Source organism: Calidris pugnax, unplaced genomic scaffold (assembly GCF_001431845.1).
Source record: "Calidris pugnax isolate Ruff unplaced genomic scaffold, ASM143184v1 scaffold147, whole genome shotgun sequence".
Taxonomy (NCBI): domain Eukaryota; kingdom Metazoa; phylum Chordata; class Aves; order Charadriiformes; family Scolopacidae; genus Calidris; species Calidris pugnax.
Window position 1 is genome coordinate 3,066,798 of NW_015092359.1, and position 18,975 is coordinate 3,085,772.

The following is an 18,975-nucleotide window of genomic DNA, read 5'->3' on the forward strand; positions in this document are numbered from 1 at the left end:
CCCGCGCGGCCGGCAAGGCCAGCTCAGCGGTAGGGGCTGCCCGCAACCAAGATGGCGGCATCGGCACGCCACGCCCTCCGCCAGCGAGGCTCCGCCGACATCTTGGCTAAGGGCACCCCAAGGCGCCGTTCTGAAGGGGCAGAAGCGGCGGCGTCAGGGAGGCCATCTTGACTAAGGGTGCCAGGTGCAGCGTTAGAATGGAGGCGAGCGAGGGGATTGCCCTTACTAAATATGGGGGGTGAGGCGTCGCCTTCCCTCACGGGCACAGAGCTACAGGGTGAGGGGAGCGGCTCTTCCCCCAGCTTGGGAGGGTCCCTGCTCCTGGGAAAAGGTTGTCGATAACAATTTACTAATAATACAGACACTTAAAACAAACAAACAAACATACAAAACCTGTGAGCCCCGAGTGGCCTCATCTTTACCTCAGTTCTCGACTTCCTTGCTCTGGGAAGCACAGGAGGCCAAGCTGTGATGATACCTAAGGCAGCTTTTATGTAGTTTATAAATGGTTAAACTGTAGAAAATCTTCTTTTAAAGAAGAAATGTAGCTGTTCTATCAACCATCCCAAATGGTTTCAAGGACTTGGTAAGATAAGAAAGGATGTCTGTGGCACTGAGGACGCGGTGACCTGAGACAGGGATGTGATAAATATGGACATTGTCTGGCAAACAGGTGGTAGCAGGGAGATCATTAGTTTTAATGAGCAATTAAGCAGTTGGAATGTTTTGCCAATATGAAAAGGGAGCCAAAGGACAGGTGAAGAAGATGAGGATTGAGGAAGAAATGACTCTCACTCAAAATGAGGACCACCAGAAGGCACAACTACACATGCCCACAAGCTTATTATAATATGTAAATGAATTCTCAGAAATGTAATGAATATACTAATGTTTTCTTGGAATTACATGCAATATGTATACCTGTTGTGTATAAATTTAATTTGACAACAGCGTTCTGCATGCACAACAGGAGGAGCTATCCCCTGTGCACCCGGCGCTGCAATAAAGAACACCTGCTTTCTAAGCTTTAAATTGAGTCTTAGAAAGTTTCATCTGCCGGTTTGCGGTAACAGTGAGGCCACCCAGAGATTTAGATTTGATACTGGAAATAAATTCTTTCCTGTGAGGGCGGTGAGACCCTGGAAGAGGTTGCCCAGAGAAGCTGTGGCTGCCCCATCCCTGGAGGGGTTCAAGGCCAGGCTGGATGGGGCTTGGAGCAACCTGGTCTGGTGGGAGGTGTCCCTGCCCAGGGCAGGGGGGTTGGGACTCCATGATCTTTAAGGTCCCTTCTAACCCAAACCATTCTATGATTCTATGCACTGTCAAGCTTTGGGTTTTTTTTCTGTTTTCTCTCTTTTAAATACAACAGAAATCTACGGTTTGAATATTTTGTGCTTTTCTTAAAATCATTGATTAGTAGAAAGCCTAAAGATCGTTCTGAAGTTGCTTGGTAAAATTCCGTTTAAAACAAAAGGAGCAACATGATTGAAAACGCTGTGCAGCACTGCAGTCCTTCACCCAGGTTTGATCTTGGGTTATGTCAAAAATCACTAAGTTAAGATGTTGGTGTCTGCTTCCACCTCTGATATGGCAGATGAAAAAAAAAGCAAGAGAGACAGTGATACGAAGATTTAGTTATACAGGCAACGTTACCTCCTAGCAGTTAACTAGCACAAGAAACATAAAAGCTGGCCAAACTGTGGAGCTTAGGTTGCCTGTAGAGGCTCTCTGTTGTGACCAACCACAAGGTGATGTCCTTTCTTTCTGCTCTATGACCTACGTAGGACACATCTCACACTTTTCTTACCTGTATGAAGGTCTTGGTAAAACCATGCATAGGAAATATGGCCAACTTCGGCATATAATAAGCAATTTGGAATATAAATATGTTTTATACTACTGCACAGTCTGCAATAGAGTGCTTGGCTAAAAAGAGGAAAAAAAAGGAGAGAGAGGGGGGCAATCTCTTCTCAGCCTTCAAGCACCTGTAAAAATCTGACCTCTCCCAGTTCACGGTCTGTGCGAAGAGTTTGTTTACACTTGAAATAGCAAGAAATTAAACAAACCACTGAGGAGAGAAGGACAAAGTTTTCAACTCTGTTCTCTGTGCCCCTCAAGGTAATTCAGACAGACCCTGACAGTGGAGGAAGATCCAGTGAAACTGCCACTGGGCTATTGTAGAGTTTGAATTCATCGGCAGACCTTCGTCCCTTCCCCGGAAAGGACAGAAGGAACTGGCTGACAGATACGGAGCAGAACTGCATAAGTACACAGATAGGGGCCATTTTCAGAACACTGAATTCCACAGGAAAATTGCCATTATCCATGGAATGCTTGAGGAAACTGCTTTAATGAGGAGCCATTCACTCCTTCTTCCCAGGGCAGAAAAGGTATATTTTCTACTGAAGCATGTAACAGCAGAGAGCAATGTTTCAGATACAAAACAAAGCAAAATGAGATTAATGTTACTATTAATGTTCAGCTGAGCTGAACATTAGTAATATCACTTTCCCCACTGTGCTCTGCAGGGGTTAAATTTGCTTGTGTAAAATCTGAACACAAGCAGAAAGATCACAAATTCAATGGGAATAAAGAAGAAGAATGCTACCTATGCTTATATAGTGTATAAAATTCAAAGTGCTACTATTGTTGACATCCTCAGACCCCCAGGACTTGCTCTCTGAGCAGTACTAGTAGGAGGCAAAGCAAATCTGTTCCTCTGGAGTTGCTGGTTTGTCCTTCATTTTCCATCATCCTCACATTGCCGCGTCTCAAAAGCAAAGCACAGCGCCTTACTGGCACCCAGGGCTTCAGGGCCATGCTGTGCCCACCCTGCTAGCATTAGGTTAATTAAAACCTGGAGCAACTCTGGTGAGTTTGCAAAAGGAGCAAAATCATGAAGCCCTGTGTTTCTAGACCAAATAACTAAAGTAAAAGCTTTCCCATTCTTCTGTTTTCCTGGAAGAATCGCAAACTTGCTCAAAAAGTGAGAGAGGGGAGGAAAAAAACCACAGGCTACCTACATAAGCCCCAACTTGTTTTATGTTTAACAACTGAAAGAGGAGAATGCTTTGAGTGCCACTTCCCCTCCTCCCCACTCCCCCCAGGATCTCCTGAAGACGCTGCAAAATGCAATAATTAACTTTCTTAGGAAAGAAGGGAACATTCTTCAACAAGAACTTAGACAGCATCCGTGCAGCTTTTCACAGGACCTTCTTGTCCCCCTCCAGGCCACAGGCTAAGCCAAGGTCAGCACAGCTGAGGGCCTGGCTAACCATTTCTCACCCTTTAAATGACAGAAAGTCCCAGCCAGGTGAAGTGAGAGGGGAAGGTGGTCTGTGGGGGGGAGGACAGCCCCGTTTAAGGTGTCTATACCCTGGTTCAAAGCATGAAGTGCTTGGCAGCAACAGGAGACCCATCTGTCCCCACTCTCTGTTGTTTGTTCCCCAAAACTGCTCGGGCACATGGAGGCAAAACAGGAAAACAGGCTTTAAGAGCTTTGTCTTGGCTTTTTCTTTTCTTTCTTGAATCCTAGGGTGGCCATACCAGGACGAGGCAGAAGATGGCACTCGAACAGCACCAGAGGAACAGCCATCACGCTTAACACCTCCAACAGGGGCAAGGCATGATCAGAGTAAATAAGGGAAAAAAGAAAAAAAAAAAAAACCACCAAACCCAGGAAAAATCCAACAGCCGCTCAGCCACGGGGGAAATGTTTTCATTATCAACGCTTCAAGTTTGATATTAACTGTTTAATGTTTTAAACTTTGGACTGTAAAGGCTGGATGCATTAAACAGCTGTCTTCTCCTTCAGTTCACAACACAGCCTGGTACTGTAGTTAATGTTTCTCTTGGAAGTAAAAAGCAATCGTGCACTTGATTCCATGTGAAAGTGGCATTTGGGTGTGACCACCCTCCAACTTGCATCTGTACGAATGTTACCACCGGTGAGGAAACGGCTAGGAACAGCCTGGTAGGTTCATAGAAAGGTCTGCACAGCCTGGGGTTCCAATGATGGGGCTGAGCTCCCTCACCCAAGAGGTCCCTTGTGGTCCTGCAGCACCTGAACTGTGACCCTCTTGTATGAGGCTTGCTTAAAGAAATGACTGGATCCTGCTTCCAAGTATTCATCTGTGATCTGAGAGTTAACCTTAGCTCTCAGCTTTCTACACCTAAGTGTGGAGCTGGAGCTAACGTTGTAGCTTCCTTAAAACGCTGCGTTTCATACCACTTTGTTAAGAGGACAGCTTTGCTAGGTGGAAGAGAAGACTGAAGGAACTCATGGAGGGAAAAAAGACTACACTATTAATGTTATCTTTTAGCATTCACTCCCATTTTGAAGCCTGTAAGGAAGAATTACAGGCTAATAGATTAGCCAGGTTCACAAAGAACCAGACTGACAGATCATTCCGCTTAATTCATTTAGAAATAGATCAGACAGATTCTCACTTTACAAATAGGAAAGTGAAATTGCTTTACTTTTCTCTACAGGCCTGTTTTTTTCCAAATCTGAGAAGTCTCACTAAGAACTGCAACACTGAGAAACTTCAGAGACCACAAAGGTCATCTAAACCAGGTAAACCCAATACAAATAAGCCAGAATTTAGAGAGCTTAATAAACCACCTCTCTTCTTCTTAATTCGCAGATGACAAGCTCTCTCCTCCTTCTTATTGCCAATGAATATGGTAATACTGCATAAAAGCAACATACCTGCATGATAAAGACGCGTTGTTTCCCTGAAAGCTATCTTCTAGCTGCAGCAGAGCACAAACAACAGTGTTATCTCTGCAGCAGCAGGATTCAGGACCCCATTGTGTCAGGTCCTCTTTGAAGGCAGGAAGGACAAAGGCAACCCCAGCCCCACACCTCAATGAAATCACCTTTGGCTGTATAACGGATGCCTGAAGCCCAGGTCAAGGCTCCCTCCAGTGAAGCCACAGCATTTGCCTCAGGCTTCAGTTTGCTGAAAGGTTAAAGGGGGCAGAAAAGGAACAAACATCTAATCATTCCATCCCCCCTATCTCTTTTGTAAGAGCTCTTCTGCCTTCTTGAAGATATGCATCCCTGTCACCTCCAGCAAACCTTTGTCCTCCCTGTCTTCTCTCCAGAAAGAGCTGGCTGTGGGTGCTCACACTGGCCAACACAATCAAACCCCACCCGTGAACACAAGGGGTTATCAGCATAGATGTTTGCTCTGCTGGGAGACAGTGTGCTTACTTGCAAACAAGTAAACTTTGCCTCTGTATCTGCAGCATCCCTGCAGGGGACAGGAACCATTTAACTTTTCTTTATTCTTTGTACAGCACTTATCACCATTAGCCTTCTGTCCACAACCCACTCTCTAAGTAAGAAAATGGGAATTGAGAATGATTTGAACACGTCTATGGGATCCAGACTGCTTTTAGAACGTGCAGACTCCAGGACAGTATCGAAATACTTGATGTAAAGTCTCCTACCCTTATTAGGTAAACTGTCTTCCAAAAATCTCTCTGTGTTAGCCCACCATTGACTACTCGTGGTCAGATTACCTGGCGCGCTGATAACTCAGTTGCAGAGGTGCTTGACCATTGCCCTCTCAACAGTCTCCAGGAGGGCTTATTTTCAGAGAGGCAATTTTGAAAACAGCTAGACATGAGCCCTGCCTGCTCATACTTCATCTTAGCCCTCTGTTACTCTGGATGGTGGAAGAGACTGTACCATATGCACACATCCATATGTAAAAGGAGCTGAGTTTGGTTTTTTTCCCCTCTAGAGGTTGCTTGATTATAGGTTAAGGAAGAGGTGCAGTAACTAATTAGCATAACATAGGTGGTACAAAAATCTCTTTACTTCCCAAGTGAGATCTGAACCTACCTTTTCCAAAGGCAACATCACCTCTCTAATACTGCCAGATGGACAGCGAGAGCCAGAGGAAACTAGACACATCTCCACAGGTCCATGGCCTGGCAAACCCTGGGCATGAGGCTTACAACACCACCACTGTCTGCAATTCATCAGTCCAGAGTCACATAGAGAAAGAGCCAGAAAGGTCACACTTCAGAGAAACACAAGTTGGCTCCACATCACAGGAAGAGAAAAGTGTCCTTTTTGATGATATGCTGGTATCATGCCTTTCTCAGATCACAAACCAAGACCAAAGGCCATATTTATGCAACAAACAACTGTCATTGGAATCTTTATCGTAACACCCTCAGGGTTGAAAAATCTCTACAAATCTTCCTGGTACCATCAGGCCAGAGGAACTCTTTTTCTCTTCTGGAAAACACATCTTCCCAGAATACTTCTACTCAGTGTTTCAGCTGACGTATCCATGCACGTGATGCAGCTGCTGGAACACAGCAACACAGATTTGATCATAACTCTGTAGCTGTCAGATGAAGGAATAAATACAAAAGATGCATCACCAGGCAATGGCAGCAATGAAAGAAATGAAGCACAGATGTGTATGAGAAAAATCCGGGTTTTAATGATAAATTACCAGGTAAGAAAGATAATAAAGAATCTGTAAGCTCTGTTTGACATATTTAGGATTTTTCCCAGAGTCTGAGTCTTCAATTAGATGGTAGCTATCATGGGAGAAAAGTGTCAGCTTTAGGACTTAAGCACCCACAATTAGCATTAGTCTGAAAGCAAAGTTTGGGTTCTCATTTTTGGAAACGCTCATTAGCAAGTTTTTCTCATCAGTTAATGACTTTTTCTCTCATTCAGAATAAGCATCTGTGGAGTACTTGACACAATCCTTGGAAGTGATGCATCATCACCCAGCTGTTCTATGGCACTTTTCAAGTACCACAAACAATTTTTGGTACAAGAATGGATCTACATTTCCACTTCAGTTTTGATCTTCCGTGCTGACTCCATTTCCAGTCCACTGACCAGCCTGCTCATAAAACTGGTATGTTACAGCTTTGTGTTTCATTAAAAACAAGTCACTCCATGTCCTGAAGTTACTCACAAATTTATAAGTCCACTTTTAAAAAGCAAGCTGCTTTGTCACCTTGGCTGTGGAGGATGAATCCAGTTTACAGTTTTCTTTCACTTTAAAACTCCAGCCACTCTGTCATATAAATACAGTTTGATGGAGAAATCTCACCACCTTCATGACAATCGTCAAAAACCTGCAAAAGCAAGCCCTGTGTCAGTAATTGTATACATTATCTATCTAACTGGAAGTAACATGCTCGCATGCCTTCCCCAGTAGAAAAGCAGTAGTCTAATAGAGGGGAAAATCTGGGAAGCCCAATGCCAGCTCTGAGAAAGAGTAATGTGAGGGCAACAAAGCAAAACAGACCCCAGGTTTCACCCACATATTATCAGTTTACAATCCAAGAGACCAAAAGCTAGACAGAAATAATTTAGCTTGTTAAAAGACATAAACAGGCAAACTTGGGATCAGAAAATACAATAGCATGACTTGGAACAGGCTACACTTGGCAGCACCCTTTCACATACAGTAAAGAGACAACAGATAAGTGGGAAACATCCTGGTCTAAGCTAAAGAACTTGCCTCTTACACCAAAGCTAAGGCATCCTGAGTAACACTCATAACCACAGTTGGCTTAGAAAGCCATGAGGATCACTCATGGGCATAACCTTGCCACGTGCTGGCTGGCCATTTGCAGGTTTGTATTCTGAATTTCCATGCACCCACATATACGTACACAGAACTCATTACTCACGGGACAAAGGCCGCAGGGCGTCCTGACTAATCCAGTGGGTTGTATGAGAGGACTCACGGCTCTGTACAACTTCATCTGTCCATCCACGCTGCCCACCGTCCCTTCCTTTGCAGCAATAATAGTCATCTCCACTTTTCCATCATATATTAAGGTATTTAAAATGGTTTCAATGTCTTCCATCGACAACTCTACCTGAGAAATAATTTGTAAAATAAATATTAGTACAGACACATGCCAGTAAGTCCTGCAAGGAGGAAATAAGCAAACACCACGGGTAACATATCCTTAGAATTCTAACCTAGCCCAGGATAAAGGAACCACTGTTGCTGGGCACTTTATAGAGCTTTGCAGATACAAAAAGAAAAGCAAATCCAAGTACCTCCTACCTCCCAGGCACTTTTGGATTACACTAGCCTTTGCTTACCAAAAAGAACTTCCATATGCAACTCAAGTGTCTACAACATCCTAGCATGATACATCTCCAGAAGGCAGACAGACCGCTGAAGATATGCCTGTTGATGATGACCAATAATTGCAGGGTTGGGGGTTTTTTTCCTTTTTTTTTTTCCCCCCTTTATTTTTTTTTACTCCCCTAAAACTGGTTAAAGCACACAGGCAAACTTAAGAGCAATCATAAAATAGAAACTGGTTGAGATTTTTTTCCTTTTTTTCCCCCCCCCCTTTATGTTTTTTTTACTCCCCTAAAACTGGTTAAAGCACACAGGCAAACTTAAGAGCAATCATAAAATAGAAACTGGTTGAGATTGTTAGAGAAAAATTTACTCCGCTTCCCATCAACAAGTACGTTGACGCAAATTCTTTGATACGTCTTTGAAAACCCCCCTGCACTAATTACCCTGGAATCCCACGCAGCCCCAGTGACCCTCCTCGAGGAGCAATAAAGCAGCAAAGCCAACTTCCAGTGCAGTCACTGGGCAGGGTACTAAAGTGCTCATCGGACCGTCATCAGATCTGCAGGTCCCAACTCATGCAGCCAGTCATGCACCGAGAATTCTGAGAGTAGTAAGATGAATCTGTTCTGACCTTACTGATACCCAGTTCACAGATGTATTTCCACACCTCATGGGATGAGGCAAATGAGCTGTTCCTCTGTATCATGGGGTTCTGTTTGCTCTCTCGAGCTGCTTCCGCCTGAGAAAAAGGCAAAGGTGGGTTACAATCAGTACTCACTGCCATGAACCTCCAGCTTCAGGCAGACTGAAGTACAGAAGTTGAGTTCCAAACCATTTTTGCAACGTTTTTTATTCAGCATGTAAAGCTATGTCCTTAGATTGATATGCATGAGACAATGCAGTGCACAACCAAACATAATTTTACACTAAATATGACACAAAATTTACACAGTGATTTAGATTAATATGAAGGAATAACAGCATCTGGCAGCTTTTTTTTTGGACACAAAAGAAGTTTCTGCTGTACGTAGTGCCAGTTAAAAGGTACTTCAATGGACTAGAGAAATGTTGCAATCTGCATAGGACTTATTTAATGTAAACCAGGCTTCTCCTGCAGTTATACTAGAGAAATTTGTCTTCTAGGCAGAGCTGACTGACTAGTGTCTTTCACCCCCTCAGAAATTAGGAACTCTGCAGGGAAACCAGTGACATTTCCTAGGTGTTTTGGCCATGTGTTCTTCACTGCCTAGTTTGTCATTGGACTTTGGAGACTGAAGGCTTTACTCCCTGTACACAGTGGGAAAATATGCATTATTAAAGCGTGGCACCATCACACTTGCTGTGACAAACACAATCCAGTATGGATTTGCTAATCCAGTTATAACAATGGCCAACACTTACAGAAAGCACTATGGCAAACTTAAGCCTTGTCTGTCACTGGTTTTATAAAGAAAAGAATTGCTTGCACAAAGGGGAAAGTGACTTTAGTAGTGGCGCTCACCTTACTCTGTAGAAATTTAAAACACTGTTGATTTAACACCTCCACAAATTCAGACTCAAAGTCTTGGTCACTGTACCAGGCCCCACCAGTCACTGAGCGGTCGGGCTGCAGGTTATACAGCATATACACCTTCTTCTTGGACGCCTGTTAGAGAAAAGTGAACAGCACTTAACAGCTGAAAGTCTCCCATAAGAAAGGCAGATTTAAGGAGATACCTGCAAAAGAGATACTCCATTAGAAGTAAAACCTGGGGCACAGCAATCCAGCTATCCTTAATATGTTTGACTCTCAGATAACATGGAGATAAAGAGAAGACCAATACATTTAGATTCCTAATCACTTTATATTATAGTGTTAGGAGAGAGAAGTTTACTAACAATGTGCATGCAATACAAACCTCACTGAAGATCTGAGAGTTTAATTTTAGCCTATTAACTCCAAACCTCCTCCTCAGTCGAAGGAATCACAGAATCTTCTAGGTTGGAAGTAAGGAGATACCTGCAAAAGAGATACTCCATTACTCCTAAAACCTGGGGCACAGCAATCCAGCTATCCTTAATATGTTTGACTCTCAGATAACATGGAGATAAAGAGAAGACCAATACATTTAGATTCCTAATCACTTTATATTATAGTGTTAGGAGAGAGAAGTTTACTAACAATGTGCATGCAATACAAACCTCACTGAAGATCTGAGAGTTTAATTTTAGCCTATTAACTCCAAACCTCCTCCTCAGTCGAAGGAATCACAGAATCTTCTAGGTTGGAAGGGACCTTAAAGATCATCTTGTCCAACCGTCAACCTAATTTTGACAAAAATAAACACCCACACAACAAACAAAAAGCAACACCGTATCTCCCAGCACTACATCAACCCATCTTTTGAACACCTCCAGGGATGGTGCCCCAACCCCCTCCCTGGGCATCCCATTCCAATGGCTGATAACCCTTTCGGTGAAAAAATTTTTCCTACTATCCAGCCTGAACCTCCCCTGGCGTAACTTCAGGCCATAAAGAAGACAGGGAAGTGTCTTAGAAGACAGCAAAGACAAACATATGGAGAAGTTTCCAACTGTTTCCGCAGGATACGACCCACGCACTGATGAGGGGAAGACCCTTCCATCATTAAACCCTGCAGCTAAAAAACCCTTGCGATCCCACTCCTTACTGCCACACCAAGACAGGGTGAACGGGAATGCTGCTCCAGTCCTGATGCTAGTAGGCAGTTCAGGGACAAGAGTCGTCCAAAGGACTACTCAGCAACCACTGAAGCAATTTTAGCAGTGTTATGTTGCCAGTACAACTAGATGAAGCCAGCGTCTCTCAAAAGAACACGGAAAAGCTACCGTTTCTCTACGTCCAACTTCTATATCTCCATTTTACTTTTATTTAGGAAATCACCCTCATATCTTGCTCCCCCAAAAAAAACACACTCACACAAGATAAGGCATTGCCTCCATGGTGCAGATGAGACTGGCACATGGAAGAGGCATACCACATAAAGCTTCCGAGAATTCAAAACAAGTGGTCTTCCTGGTGTACCAGTCCCCACAACAAGACAGAATCTCTGCTGGAAACCAGAAGAACATCTAAAGAACGTGCTAATACCAATGATTTGTAATTAAGCAGGTAAGGGAGAGCAGGATGCTGCATGAGCAGTGTCACAGTGTGAGAAAAAACCTGGAGAAGGTTAAGCCGCACTCTAGCACATGGACTGCTTGCACATAAGGTAAGAAAGTACTTGAGTAACTGGAACAAAGTAGAAGAACCAAGACTGAAACTGAACCAAACATCTTAGAAATTGTTTGAAGTAACTAATACAAATCCAGTACGAACCAGATAACTGAAGGGAGACTCGGGATCTCCAGGTAAGAGGAACTTTGGAAGTAACCATATCACTAGTCCCATATAAAAAGGTGATACTGCTTCAGTATCAGAAATACCAAATTGTGGTACAGCAACACTGGGATCAGTGGAGAAAAAGTAATTATGGGCAGGCTGCTTATTTGAGTGGAGAAAGGAGAAAAGAGTGGTAGAAAGAAGAGTTAAGAAACAATAAAGGGGAATAAAGGTATAAAAATCAGCCAGAGAACAACAGAAGGCAGGATCTGTACACACCAGGAGTGTGGATGCCTATTGAGAGCGGAGAAGCTGACCTGTGGACCCAAACCCATTGGGATGCTGGAGGGAAACCCAGGAGACTCTTCCCTAACTCAATGTCCTAAAGACTGGGTAGGGAAGGGCAGAGAAAAGGGTGACAGAACCGCAGGTGAGCAGTAAGCAGCATGAGAGGTTTGTGAGGGGTAACAGAACGGCAAAGAATTGAGAAGAATAAAGAATTAAGAGAATTAGAACTGCAGTTTGATAGTAATGATATGCAATGATATGCAATTAGTAGTGGTAGGAAGAGTGATAAAACTGTATATTAATAGCGATACATTTTAATTAGATTATTAATCGATTTGTTAGTAGTACGTTGATTATTTAATAAACACTATAGTCTCTCCTATGTATTGCACCTCAAACCTGCACACTAAAGGCAGAGTCAAATGCTGGCTCACAGTCAGTGAGAAAGCTGGAGGCAGAACAAGGTTTCTGTGTTCCCAATCCCCTGTTCAAATATACTCAGCATGCAGCAAATGTTTGAAATGGTTAAAAAAAAAAAAAAGAAGTCACAAAATACTCACTGCCACAGATTTCACTGCTTTAATTAGTTTCTTGCTTTCCAAGTTTTTCAGTATCTTGTTGATCTCCGTTAAAGGCAAATTACTTTTGTATCTGATGTCCCTGCTCCAAATACCTGTTTAAAAACAGAGAAATGAATGGAAATGAATAGAGAAAAACATTTGTTTCTGGACATACTCACCAAAACCAAAAATCAATCACAACATTGCTTGACTGGCGTGCCAACCATAGGATATATCTTCGATCCTACCACTCCCAACAAAAGGGAGGGAAGGGACAGAAAGGGGTGGAAAAAAAAACCCCACAAGTGGCAAAACCAAGAAATGCACACCACAACCACCACACCGTCCTTCTGCCCTTTACCTCTCCTCCCAGAGCTCAAGTGGACCCTTTGACAGGAAGTGTAATGATAGGACAAGGGGAAATGGTTTTAAATTGGAAGAAAAAAGATTCAGATTAGATCTCAGGAAGAAATTTTTTACTATGAGGGTGGTGAGACACTGGAACAGGTTGCCCAGAGAAGCTGTGGCTGCCCCATCCCTGGAGGGGTTCAAGGCCAGGCTGGATGGGGTCTTGAGCAACCTGCTCTAGTGGGAGGTGTCCCTGCCCAGGGCAGGGGGGTTGGAACTCAATGATCTTTGAGGTCCCTTCCAACCCAAACCATTCTATGATGATTCCATGACCCCATTTCACTGCAAACATGAATGCATGCCAGAAATGTCCTTGCATTTTTAGGCAAGTAGTGTCTGCTTCAACAAAATCTATGACAGCCAGTTCCACCCCCATTTCACTGCAAACATGAATACATGCCAGAAATGTCCTTCCATTTTTAGGCAAGTAGTGTCTGTTTCAACAAAATCTATGACAGCCAGTTCCACCTGCCACCTCTCAACCACAGTGTGCAGCAACTGCTGAGAAAGACTAGCTGCTAACAGTGATTTCTGCTGGCAGTACACCTGTTTAACCTGATATAGATACCACGTTTTCTTTGAAGCAGTGAATATTTTGTGGATTCCTCAGTTTGACTGTCCCATAGATAACTCTTAATTCATATTGCAAATATTCTGAAAGACACCCACCCCGCCCCCCAAAAGTCAACCAGGACAGGATGCTATTTAATAGAGAATAAATAATATTTAATAGAGAAATTTGTAATCTTTTTTTCAGTTTTAAAGTGGGCACAGGAAACGTTTGCTATTTAATAGAGAAATTTGTCATCTTTTTTTCAGTTTTAAAGTGGGCACAGGGAACGTTAGCTACAGACCAGGTACAGGGACTCCAGATTTTATATTTGTATTGTCTGGACAAGCATTTAAAAGTTTAGACAGGAACCGTTCCATAAACTGAGTTAGTACCATTCAAAATTTAAATTTATTTAAACTACCTTTGTTGCCTGCATCTTCTATAATTTGGTAAACCAGCTTCTCTTGATTGTCAGAGCCTTTCATTTTACTGTAAAATAAGACAGACATCAGGATTTTTGAAAGGTCCAAAATTTGAAAGAAGGATTTGTTTTAAACTGAAAACAAGTACAATGAAAAAAAAATAATGCACAAAGGGAAAAACCCCTACACAATGAGCCAGCCATTGGCAAAGATAATACATGAGACTAAACCTCTCCATCAAGCCAACCTTGCCAGGGAGAAGGCACAGGAAAGAGAAAGAGCACAGTATGAAAGAAAAGTGACTACACAGGAGTCACTCCTCTTGTCAGAACAATGGGGAACTCGGAGTCACGTATTAACCCAACTGTGGAAGGTCAAACTCAGCACAGAGCATAATTTCAGATAATCTGCCTCTAGAGAGAATGTCTTAAATGGGATAGTAGCGTGCTCCCAACTCTAAAACATGCCTTTTCACCCGTGTGAGAAAGCCTGAACTTGGCAATCTTTTTCTAAAGCATTTGAAAGAGAGGATTGCACACCTGCACTGAGGATATTTTTGAAGGATATTTCCTTTCAGAACTATATCTGGGCATCTTTAACTCAGATTTACACAGGCATCACAAGACATGATCTGAAGGTACATTTTAATGAATCGAAGAGCACGAGTTCAAGCAGCCTCCTGGAGCAGCTGTAAATAGGAGCTGATCCTGTAGCACGAGCAGCGAGGAAGACCACAGAACCACAGTTTGCAGATGGTGTGGTCGGGCTTCAGCTGGATTTCACCTGAACACATACACTTGTTTGCACAGATCACTCTGCTGTCACCACTTGCTAGCAGGAACTCTGCCACCAAGTCAGAGCTACAGTCCCATGGCACCCTCCGTTCAGTAGAAACCACAACACCTGACACAGGTTTCAGGATCAGCTCAAGGGATTTACGTGTAGCCTCCGGAAACATGCAGTTATGTTCTGTAAAATCCATGTTACAGAATGTCTTCTCGGCAACGCCGCATGCGAGTTGCAGAACTGTGTTCCAAACATATTTATCCAGCAAACACAAGGCTTACCTTGCATTTTGAGACTCTTTGATTCTATACAGCAGGCCTGCATTGCTCCTGAGAAGGTCCAGTTGCCCCTATAAGAGATGGGCACAATGCATTTACTTTCCTTCAAATAGCTTGTTTCAGAACGTGGCAAAAATCTTCTAATATTCCAAATTAAAAACCTTATTTCCCACCAGCTGAATAAAGCAAAGGGAAAATAATATTTCTAACCACTGGAGAACAATAATACCCCCGAGGATATTTTTTCCTACAAGTACAGTAATACCCTCAAGGATATATTTTCCCCCCACAAGTTATTTCTGATCACTGATGATAGATGAATACAAATACAGTTCCTAACCCTTCCCACATCTATGCACTTCCTATTATTTCTCCTAATTTTCACCACTGGGTGAGCGATATAAAGTTCTTGAATGTTTTGCTCTTGCTTTCCACCAAAACGCTCTTTTGCATGGCTACCCAGAAATCACCTTGGAGCACTATTGCACAAATTTTGAATAATTCTCAGTTCCAGTAGCAAAGTTCTACTTTTTTACTAAGTAGAGATCACTGGAAAACTGCCAGCCAGGACTGACAGTGCCTCAGACAGGCAAATTACCAGCATCTCTTACACAGAAAAGATTTGTCCTGCCCTTGATGCTTGTGCCTTGGCCAGGCAAATTCTTATTTCCTATTTTGAAGGGGCAAGCAATTAGGCAAGTCCAAGAGCATAACTGTGTATAACTGCATTAATTAACACTCTGCCACCACCAGCTAATCCTCTCCCCACAGTTACAGCCTTGTTTCTTACAGATTTGCATTATGTGGTTGATTGAAGCTCACACCTCAAAATCACAGAATCACAGCATGCTATGGCGTTAGAAGGGACCTCTGGAGATCATCTAGTCCAACCCCCTGCCAAAGCAGGTCCACCCAGAGCAGGTTGCACAGGAACGTGTCCAGGTGGGGTTTGAATGTCTCCAGAGAAGGAGACTCCACCACCTCCCTGGGCAGCCTCTTCCAGGGCTCTGCCACCCTCAAAGGAAAGAAGTTCCTCCTCGTGTTTAGGTGGAACTTCTTATACTCAAGTTTGTGCCCATTTCCTCTTGTCCTGTCCCTGGGCACCACTGAAAAAAGACCAGCCCCATCCTCCTGACACCCTCCCTTTAAGTATTTATAAGCATTGATCAGATCCCCCCTCATCCTTCTCTTCTCCAGACTAAAAAGACTGCTGGTCACAATCTTCCTGATGCCCCCCAGGATGCCATTGGCCTTCTTGGCCACAAGGGCACATCACTGGCTCATGGTCATCCTGTTGTCCACCAGGACTCCTACACCTTTCTCTTCAGAGCTGCTCCCTTTCAATGCTTTTCTACAGATGAAGTACTTGCAGCTTATCTCAAGTGAAGTACCTGGAGCTCTCACTGCAGTTTTTTCCCCATGTTTGGGGTACTTACTAGATCTCCCCCTACAACACACCTTCACTTGAGCTGATACTCAAGTTTATGCCAGGCTGAACCAACAAGACTAAACAGCTACTACTTGTTCCTGCAGACGTAGCAGTAGTAGTTGAGAGTGATCCTCGCTCCATCTACTGACTCCTGACACAGTAACGGGAAATGCCCAGTGAGATGCAGGAAATGTATAGAATATGCAAAAAAAAAAATCCCTCAAGACGTTTCACCTGCATATTATCAAAGTAATCCACAACTTCAGGATTTTTAAGGGGTTCGGAGAAGATCTTACATATTAGAGCATGGGCTAACATTCATTCTTTTATTTCTAGTTAATTCATTCCCCACCATTAGCAAACGGGTCTTGAGGTTGTCACCTCAAGTGAAGTACCTGGAGCTCTCACTGCAGTTTTTTCCCCATGTTTGGGGTACTTACTAGATCTCCCCCTACACACACCTTCACTTGAGCTGATACTCAAGTTTATGCCAGGCTGAACCAACAAGACTAAACAGCTACTACTTGTTCCTGCAGACGTAGTAGAGAGTGATCCTCACTCCGTCTACTGACTCCTGACACAGTAACGGGAAATGCAGTAGTAGTTGAGAGTGATCCTCGCTCCATCTACTGACTCCTGACACAGTAACGGGAAATGCCCAGTGAGATGCAGGAAATGTATAGAATATGCAAAAAAAAAATCCCTCAAGACATTTCACCTGCATATTATCAAAGTAATCCACAACTTCAGGATTTTTAAGGGGTTCGGAGAAGATCTTACATATTAGAGCATGGGCTAACATTCATTCTTTTATTTCTAGTTAATTCATTCCCCACCATTAGCAAGCGGGTCTTGAGGTTGTCACCTGGGGCCACCTTACCACCTGCTGAACCACTGCAGCTGCACTGCAACCAACTGGTACTTTAGATCATTGTACCATGTTCTGCTTTACAAAGTAACACATAGGGCAAAGAAGACCAAGGAACTTCAGACACATCAAAAAAAATAAATGTGGTAGCTTCCTCACCTAGAAATCCACATGGATATACGCATTCATGTTAACTTCATACTACAGAATGGAAAGAATAAGTTCTGAGGGATGTTATGGCAACCATAAGTTATAGCATCTGTATGTTATGGCAAGTGCTGAGATTAATTTGCTAGCCCAGCCCAACAGGCTGCTGCCATGCGGCCTGTGTGCATGAAGAGTGCTCCAAGTTGGCTGAACTAAGGCAAGGAAGGTGAAATCACCCTACCATCGAGAGCAGCCTGTTGATGGCCATGGCTCGCTGCTGGGCTTCCATGTGAGGCATGTCATTTTGAATCACCTGGTCCGTGATACCATGAGGGAACTGATGACACAGCTCAATAATCCTGGGGGAGGAGAAAAGCAAGTTTAAAAATCACAGAATGATTTGGGGTTGGAAGGGATCTCTGGAGATCGTCTAGCCCAACCCTTCTGCCAGAGCAGGTCCACCCAGAGCAGGTTGCACAGGAACATGTCCAGGTGGGTTTTGAATGTCTCCAGAGAAGGAGACTCCACCACCTCTCTGGGCAGCCCGTTCCAGTGCTCTGACACCCTCAAAGTAGAGAAGTTCCTCCTCAAATCATGTTCTGTTGCACCCAAAACCAAATCCAAACAGTATTACAGTCAGAATAGAAGAGCAGGAAAAGAACAACTCCATGGAAAAAGTACCTATGAACTTCTTGGTCATCTCTATTGAGAGAACTTAGCATCTACTCCTTGTGCTGACAAATATGCTTTTGCAGCTGCTGGACAAGCTACCCATGCGCTTTGTGACAACAGCGAGCACGATGCTCCATTTTACTTTTATCTTGCTGTCGTTATTAACAGCAGGAATTCAGAGCTCCCTGTACAGTTTCATTACAGAAAGGGTTCTGACAGCAAGGAACTGCTAGCTAGTCGGAGAATGCAAACACTGATGAAACACCTTTCAGTAAAATAAAATATTTTAATGCAGAAAAGCCACAATTCCCCTTTCCAAGAACAGAAAGGCACCGGGGGGGGGGGGGGGGGGGGAGGGGAGGCCCAACCCCATCTCTCACTGCTACCTAGAAGACAAATGCAATCCTGGGCTGCGAAGGGAAGAGTGTGGCCAGCAGGTCAAGGGAGGTCATTCTCCCCCTCTGCTCTGCACTGGGGAGGCCACAACTGGAATCCTGCGTCCAGTTCTGGGCTCCCCAGTTCAAGAGGGACAGGGAACTGCTGGAGAGAGTCCAGCATAGGGAAACAAAGGTAATTAAGGGTTTGAAGCATCTCCCTGATGAGGAAAGGCTGAGAGAGCTGGGACTCTTAGAAGAGAAGCTGAGGGGAGACCTTATTAATGCTGACAAGTATCTAAAGGGTGGGTTGAATGATGGAGGCGGACTCCTTTTAGTGGTTTCTAGTGATAGGACAAGGGGCAACAGGCACAAGCTGGACCATGGGAAGTTCCACTCGAATATGAGGAAGAACTTCTTTGGGGTGAGGGTGGCAGAGCCCTGGCAGAGGCTGCCCAGGGAGGGTGTGGAGTCCCCTTCTCTGGAGATCTCCAAGCCCCACCTGGATGCTCCTGAGTGATGTGCTCTGGGCAACCCTGCTTTGGGGGGCGTTGGACTGGATGTTCTCCAGGAGGTCCCTTCCAACTCTGACAATTCCATGATCCCGTGAAAATGCCAGTACCCCCAGTAACAGCAAAACTCCCGCAGGACCCACTTCCTCACCACCACCCGGGCCTCCACCAACACGCCTCGGGCCCTGCCGACCCCCCTCGCACCCCCGCCATCCCCCGACCCCAGGACGCTTCCCTCCCCTCCC

General features: G+C 44.0%; 1 protein-coding gene across 1 annotated transcript; it reads right to left on the reverse strand.

Annotated features, from left to right (window-relative positions):
- Positions 1-6,443: 6,443 nt before the first annotated feature.
- POLR3F (polymerase (RNA) III (DNA directed) polypeptide F, 39 kDa) lies at positions 6,444-17,537 on the reverse strand. Its single transcript, XM_014962471.1, has 8 exons — positions 17,414-17,537; positions 14,732-14,799; positions 13,664-13,731; positions 12,282-12,394; positions 9,595-9,738; positions 8,725-8,832; positions 7,681-7,872; positions 6,444-7,119 (listed from the first exon to the last, which is right to left on the reverse strand). Exons 1-8 carry the CDS (start codon positions 17,468-17,470, stop codon positions 7,042-7,044), a joined length of 828 nt encoding a protein of 275 aa, XP_014817957.1. The 5' UTR covers positions 17,471-17,537; the 3' UTR covers positions 6,444-7,041.
- Positions 17,538-18,975: the final 1,438 nt, after the last annotated feature.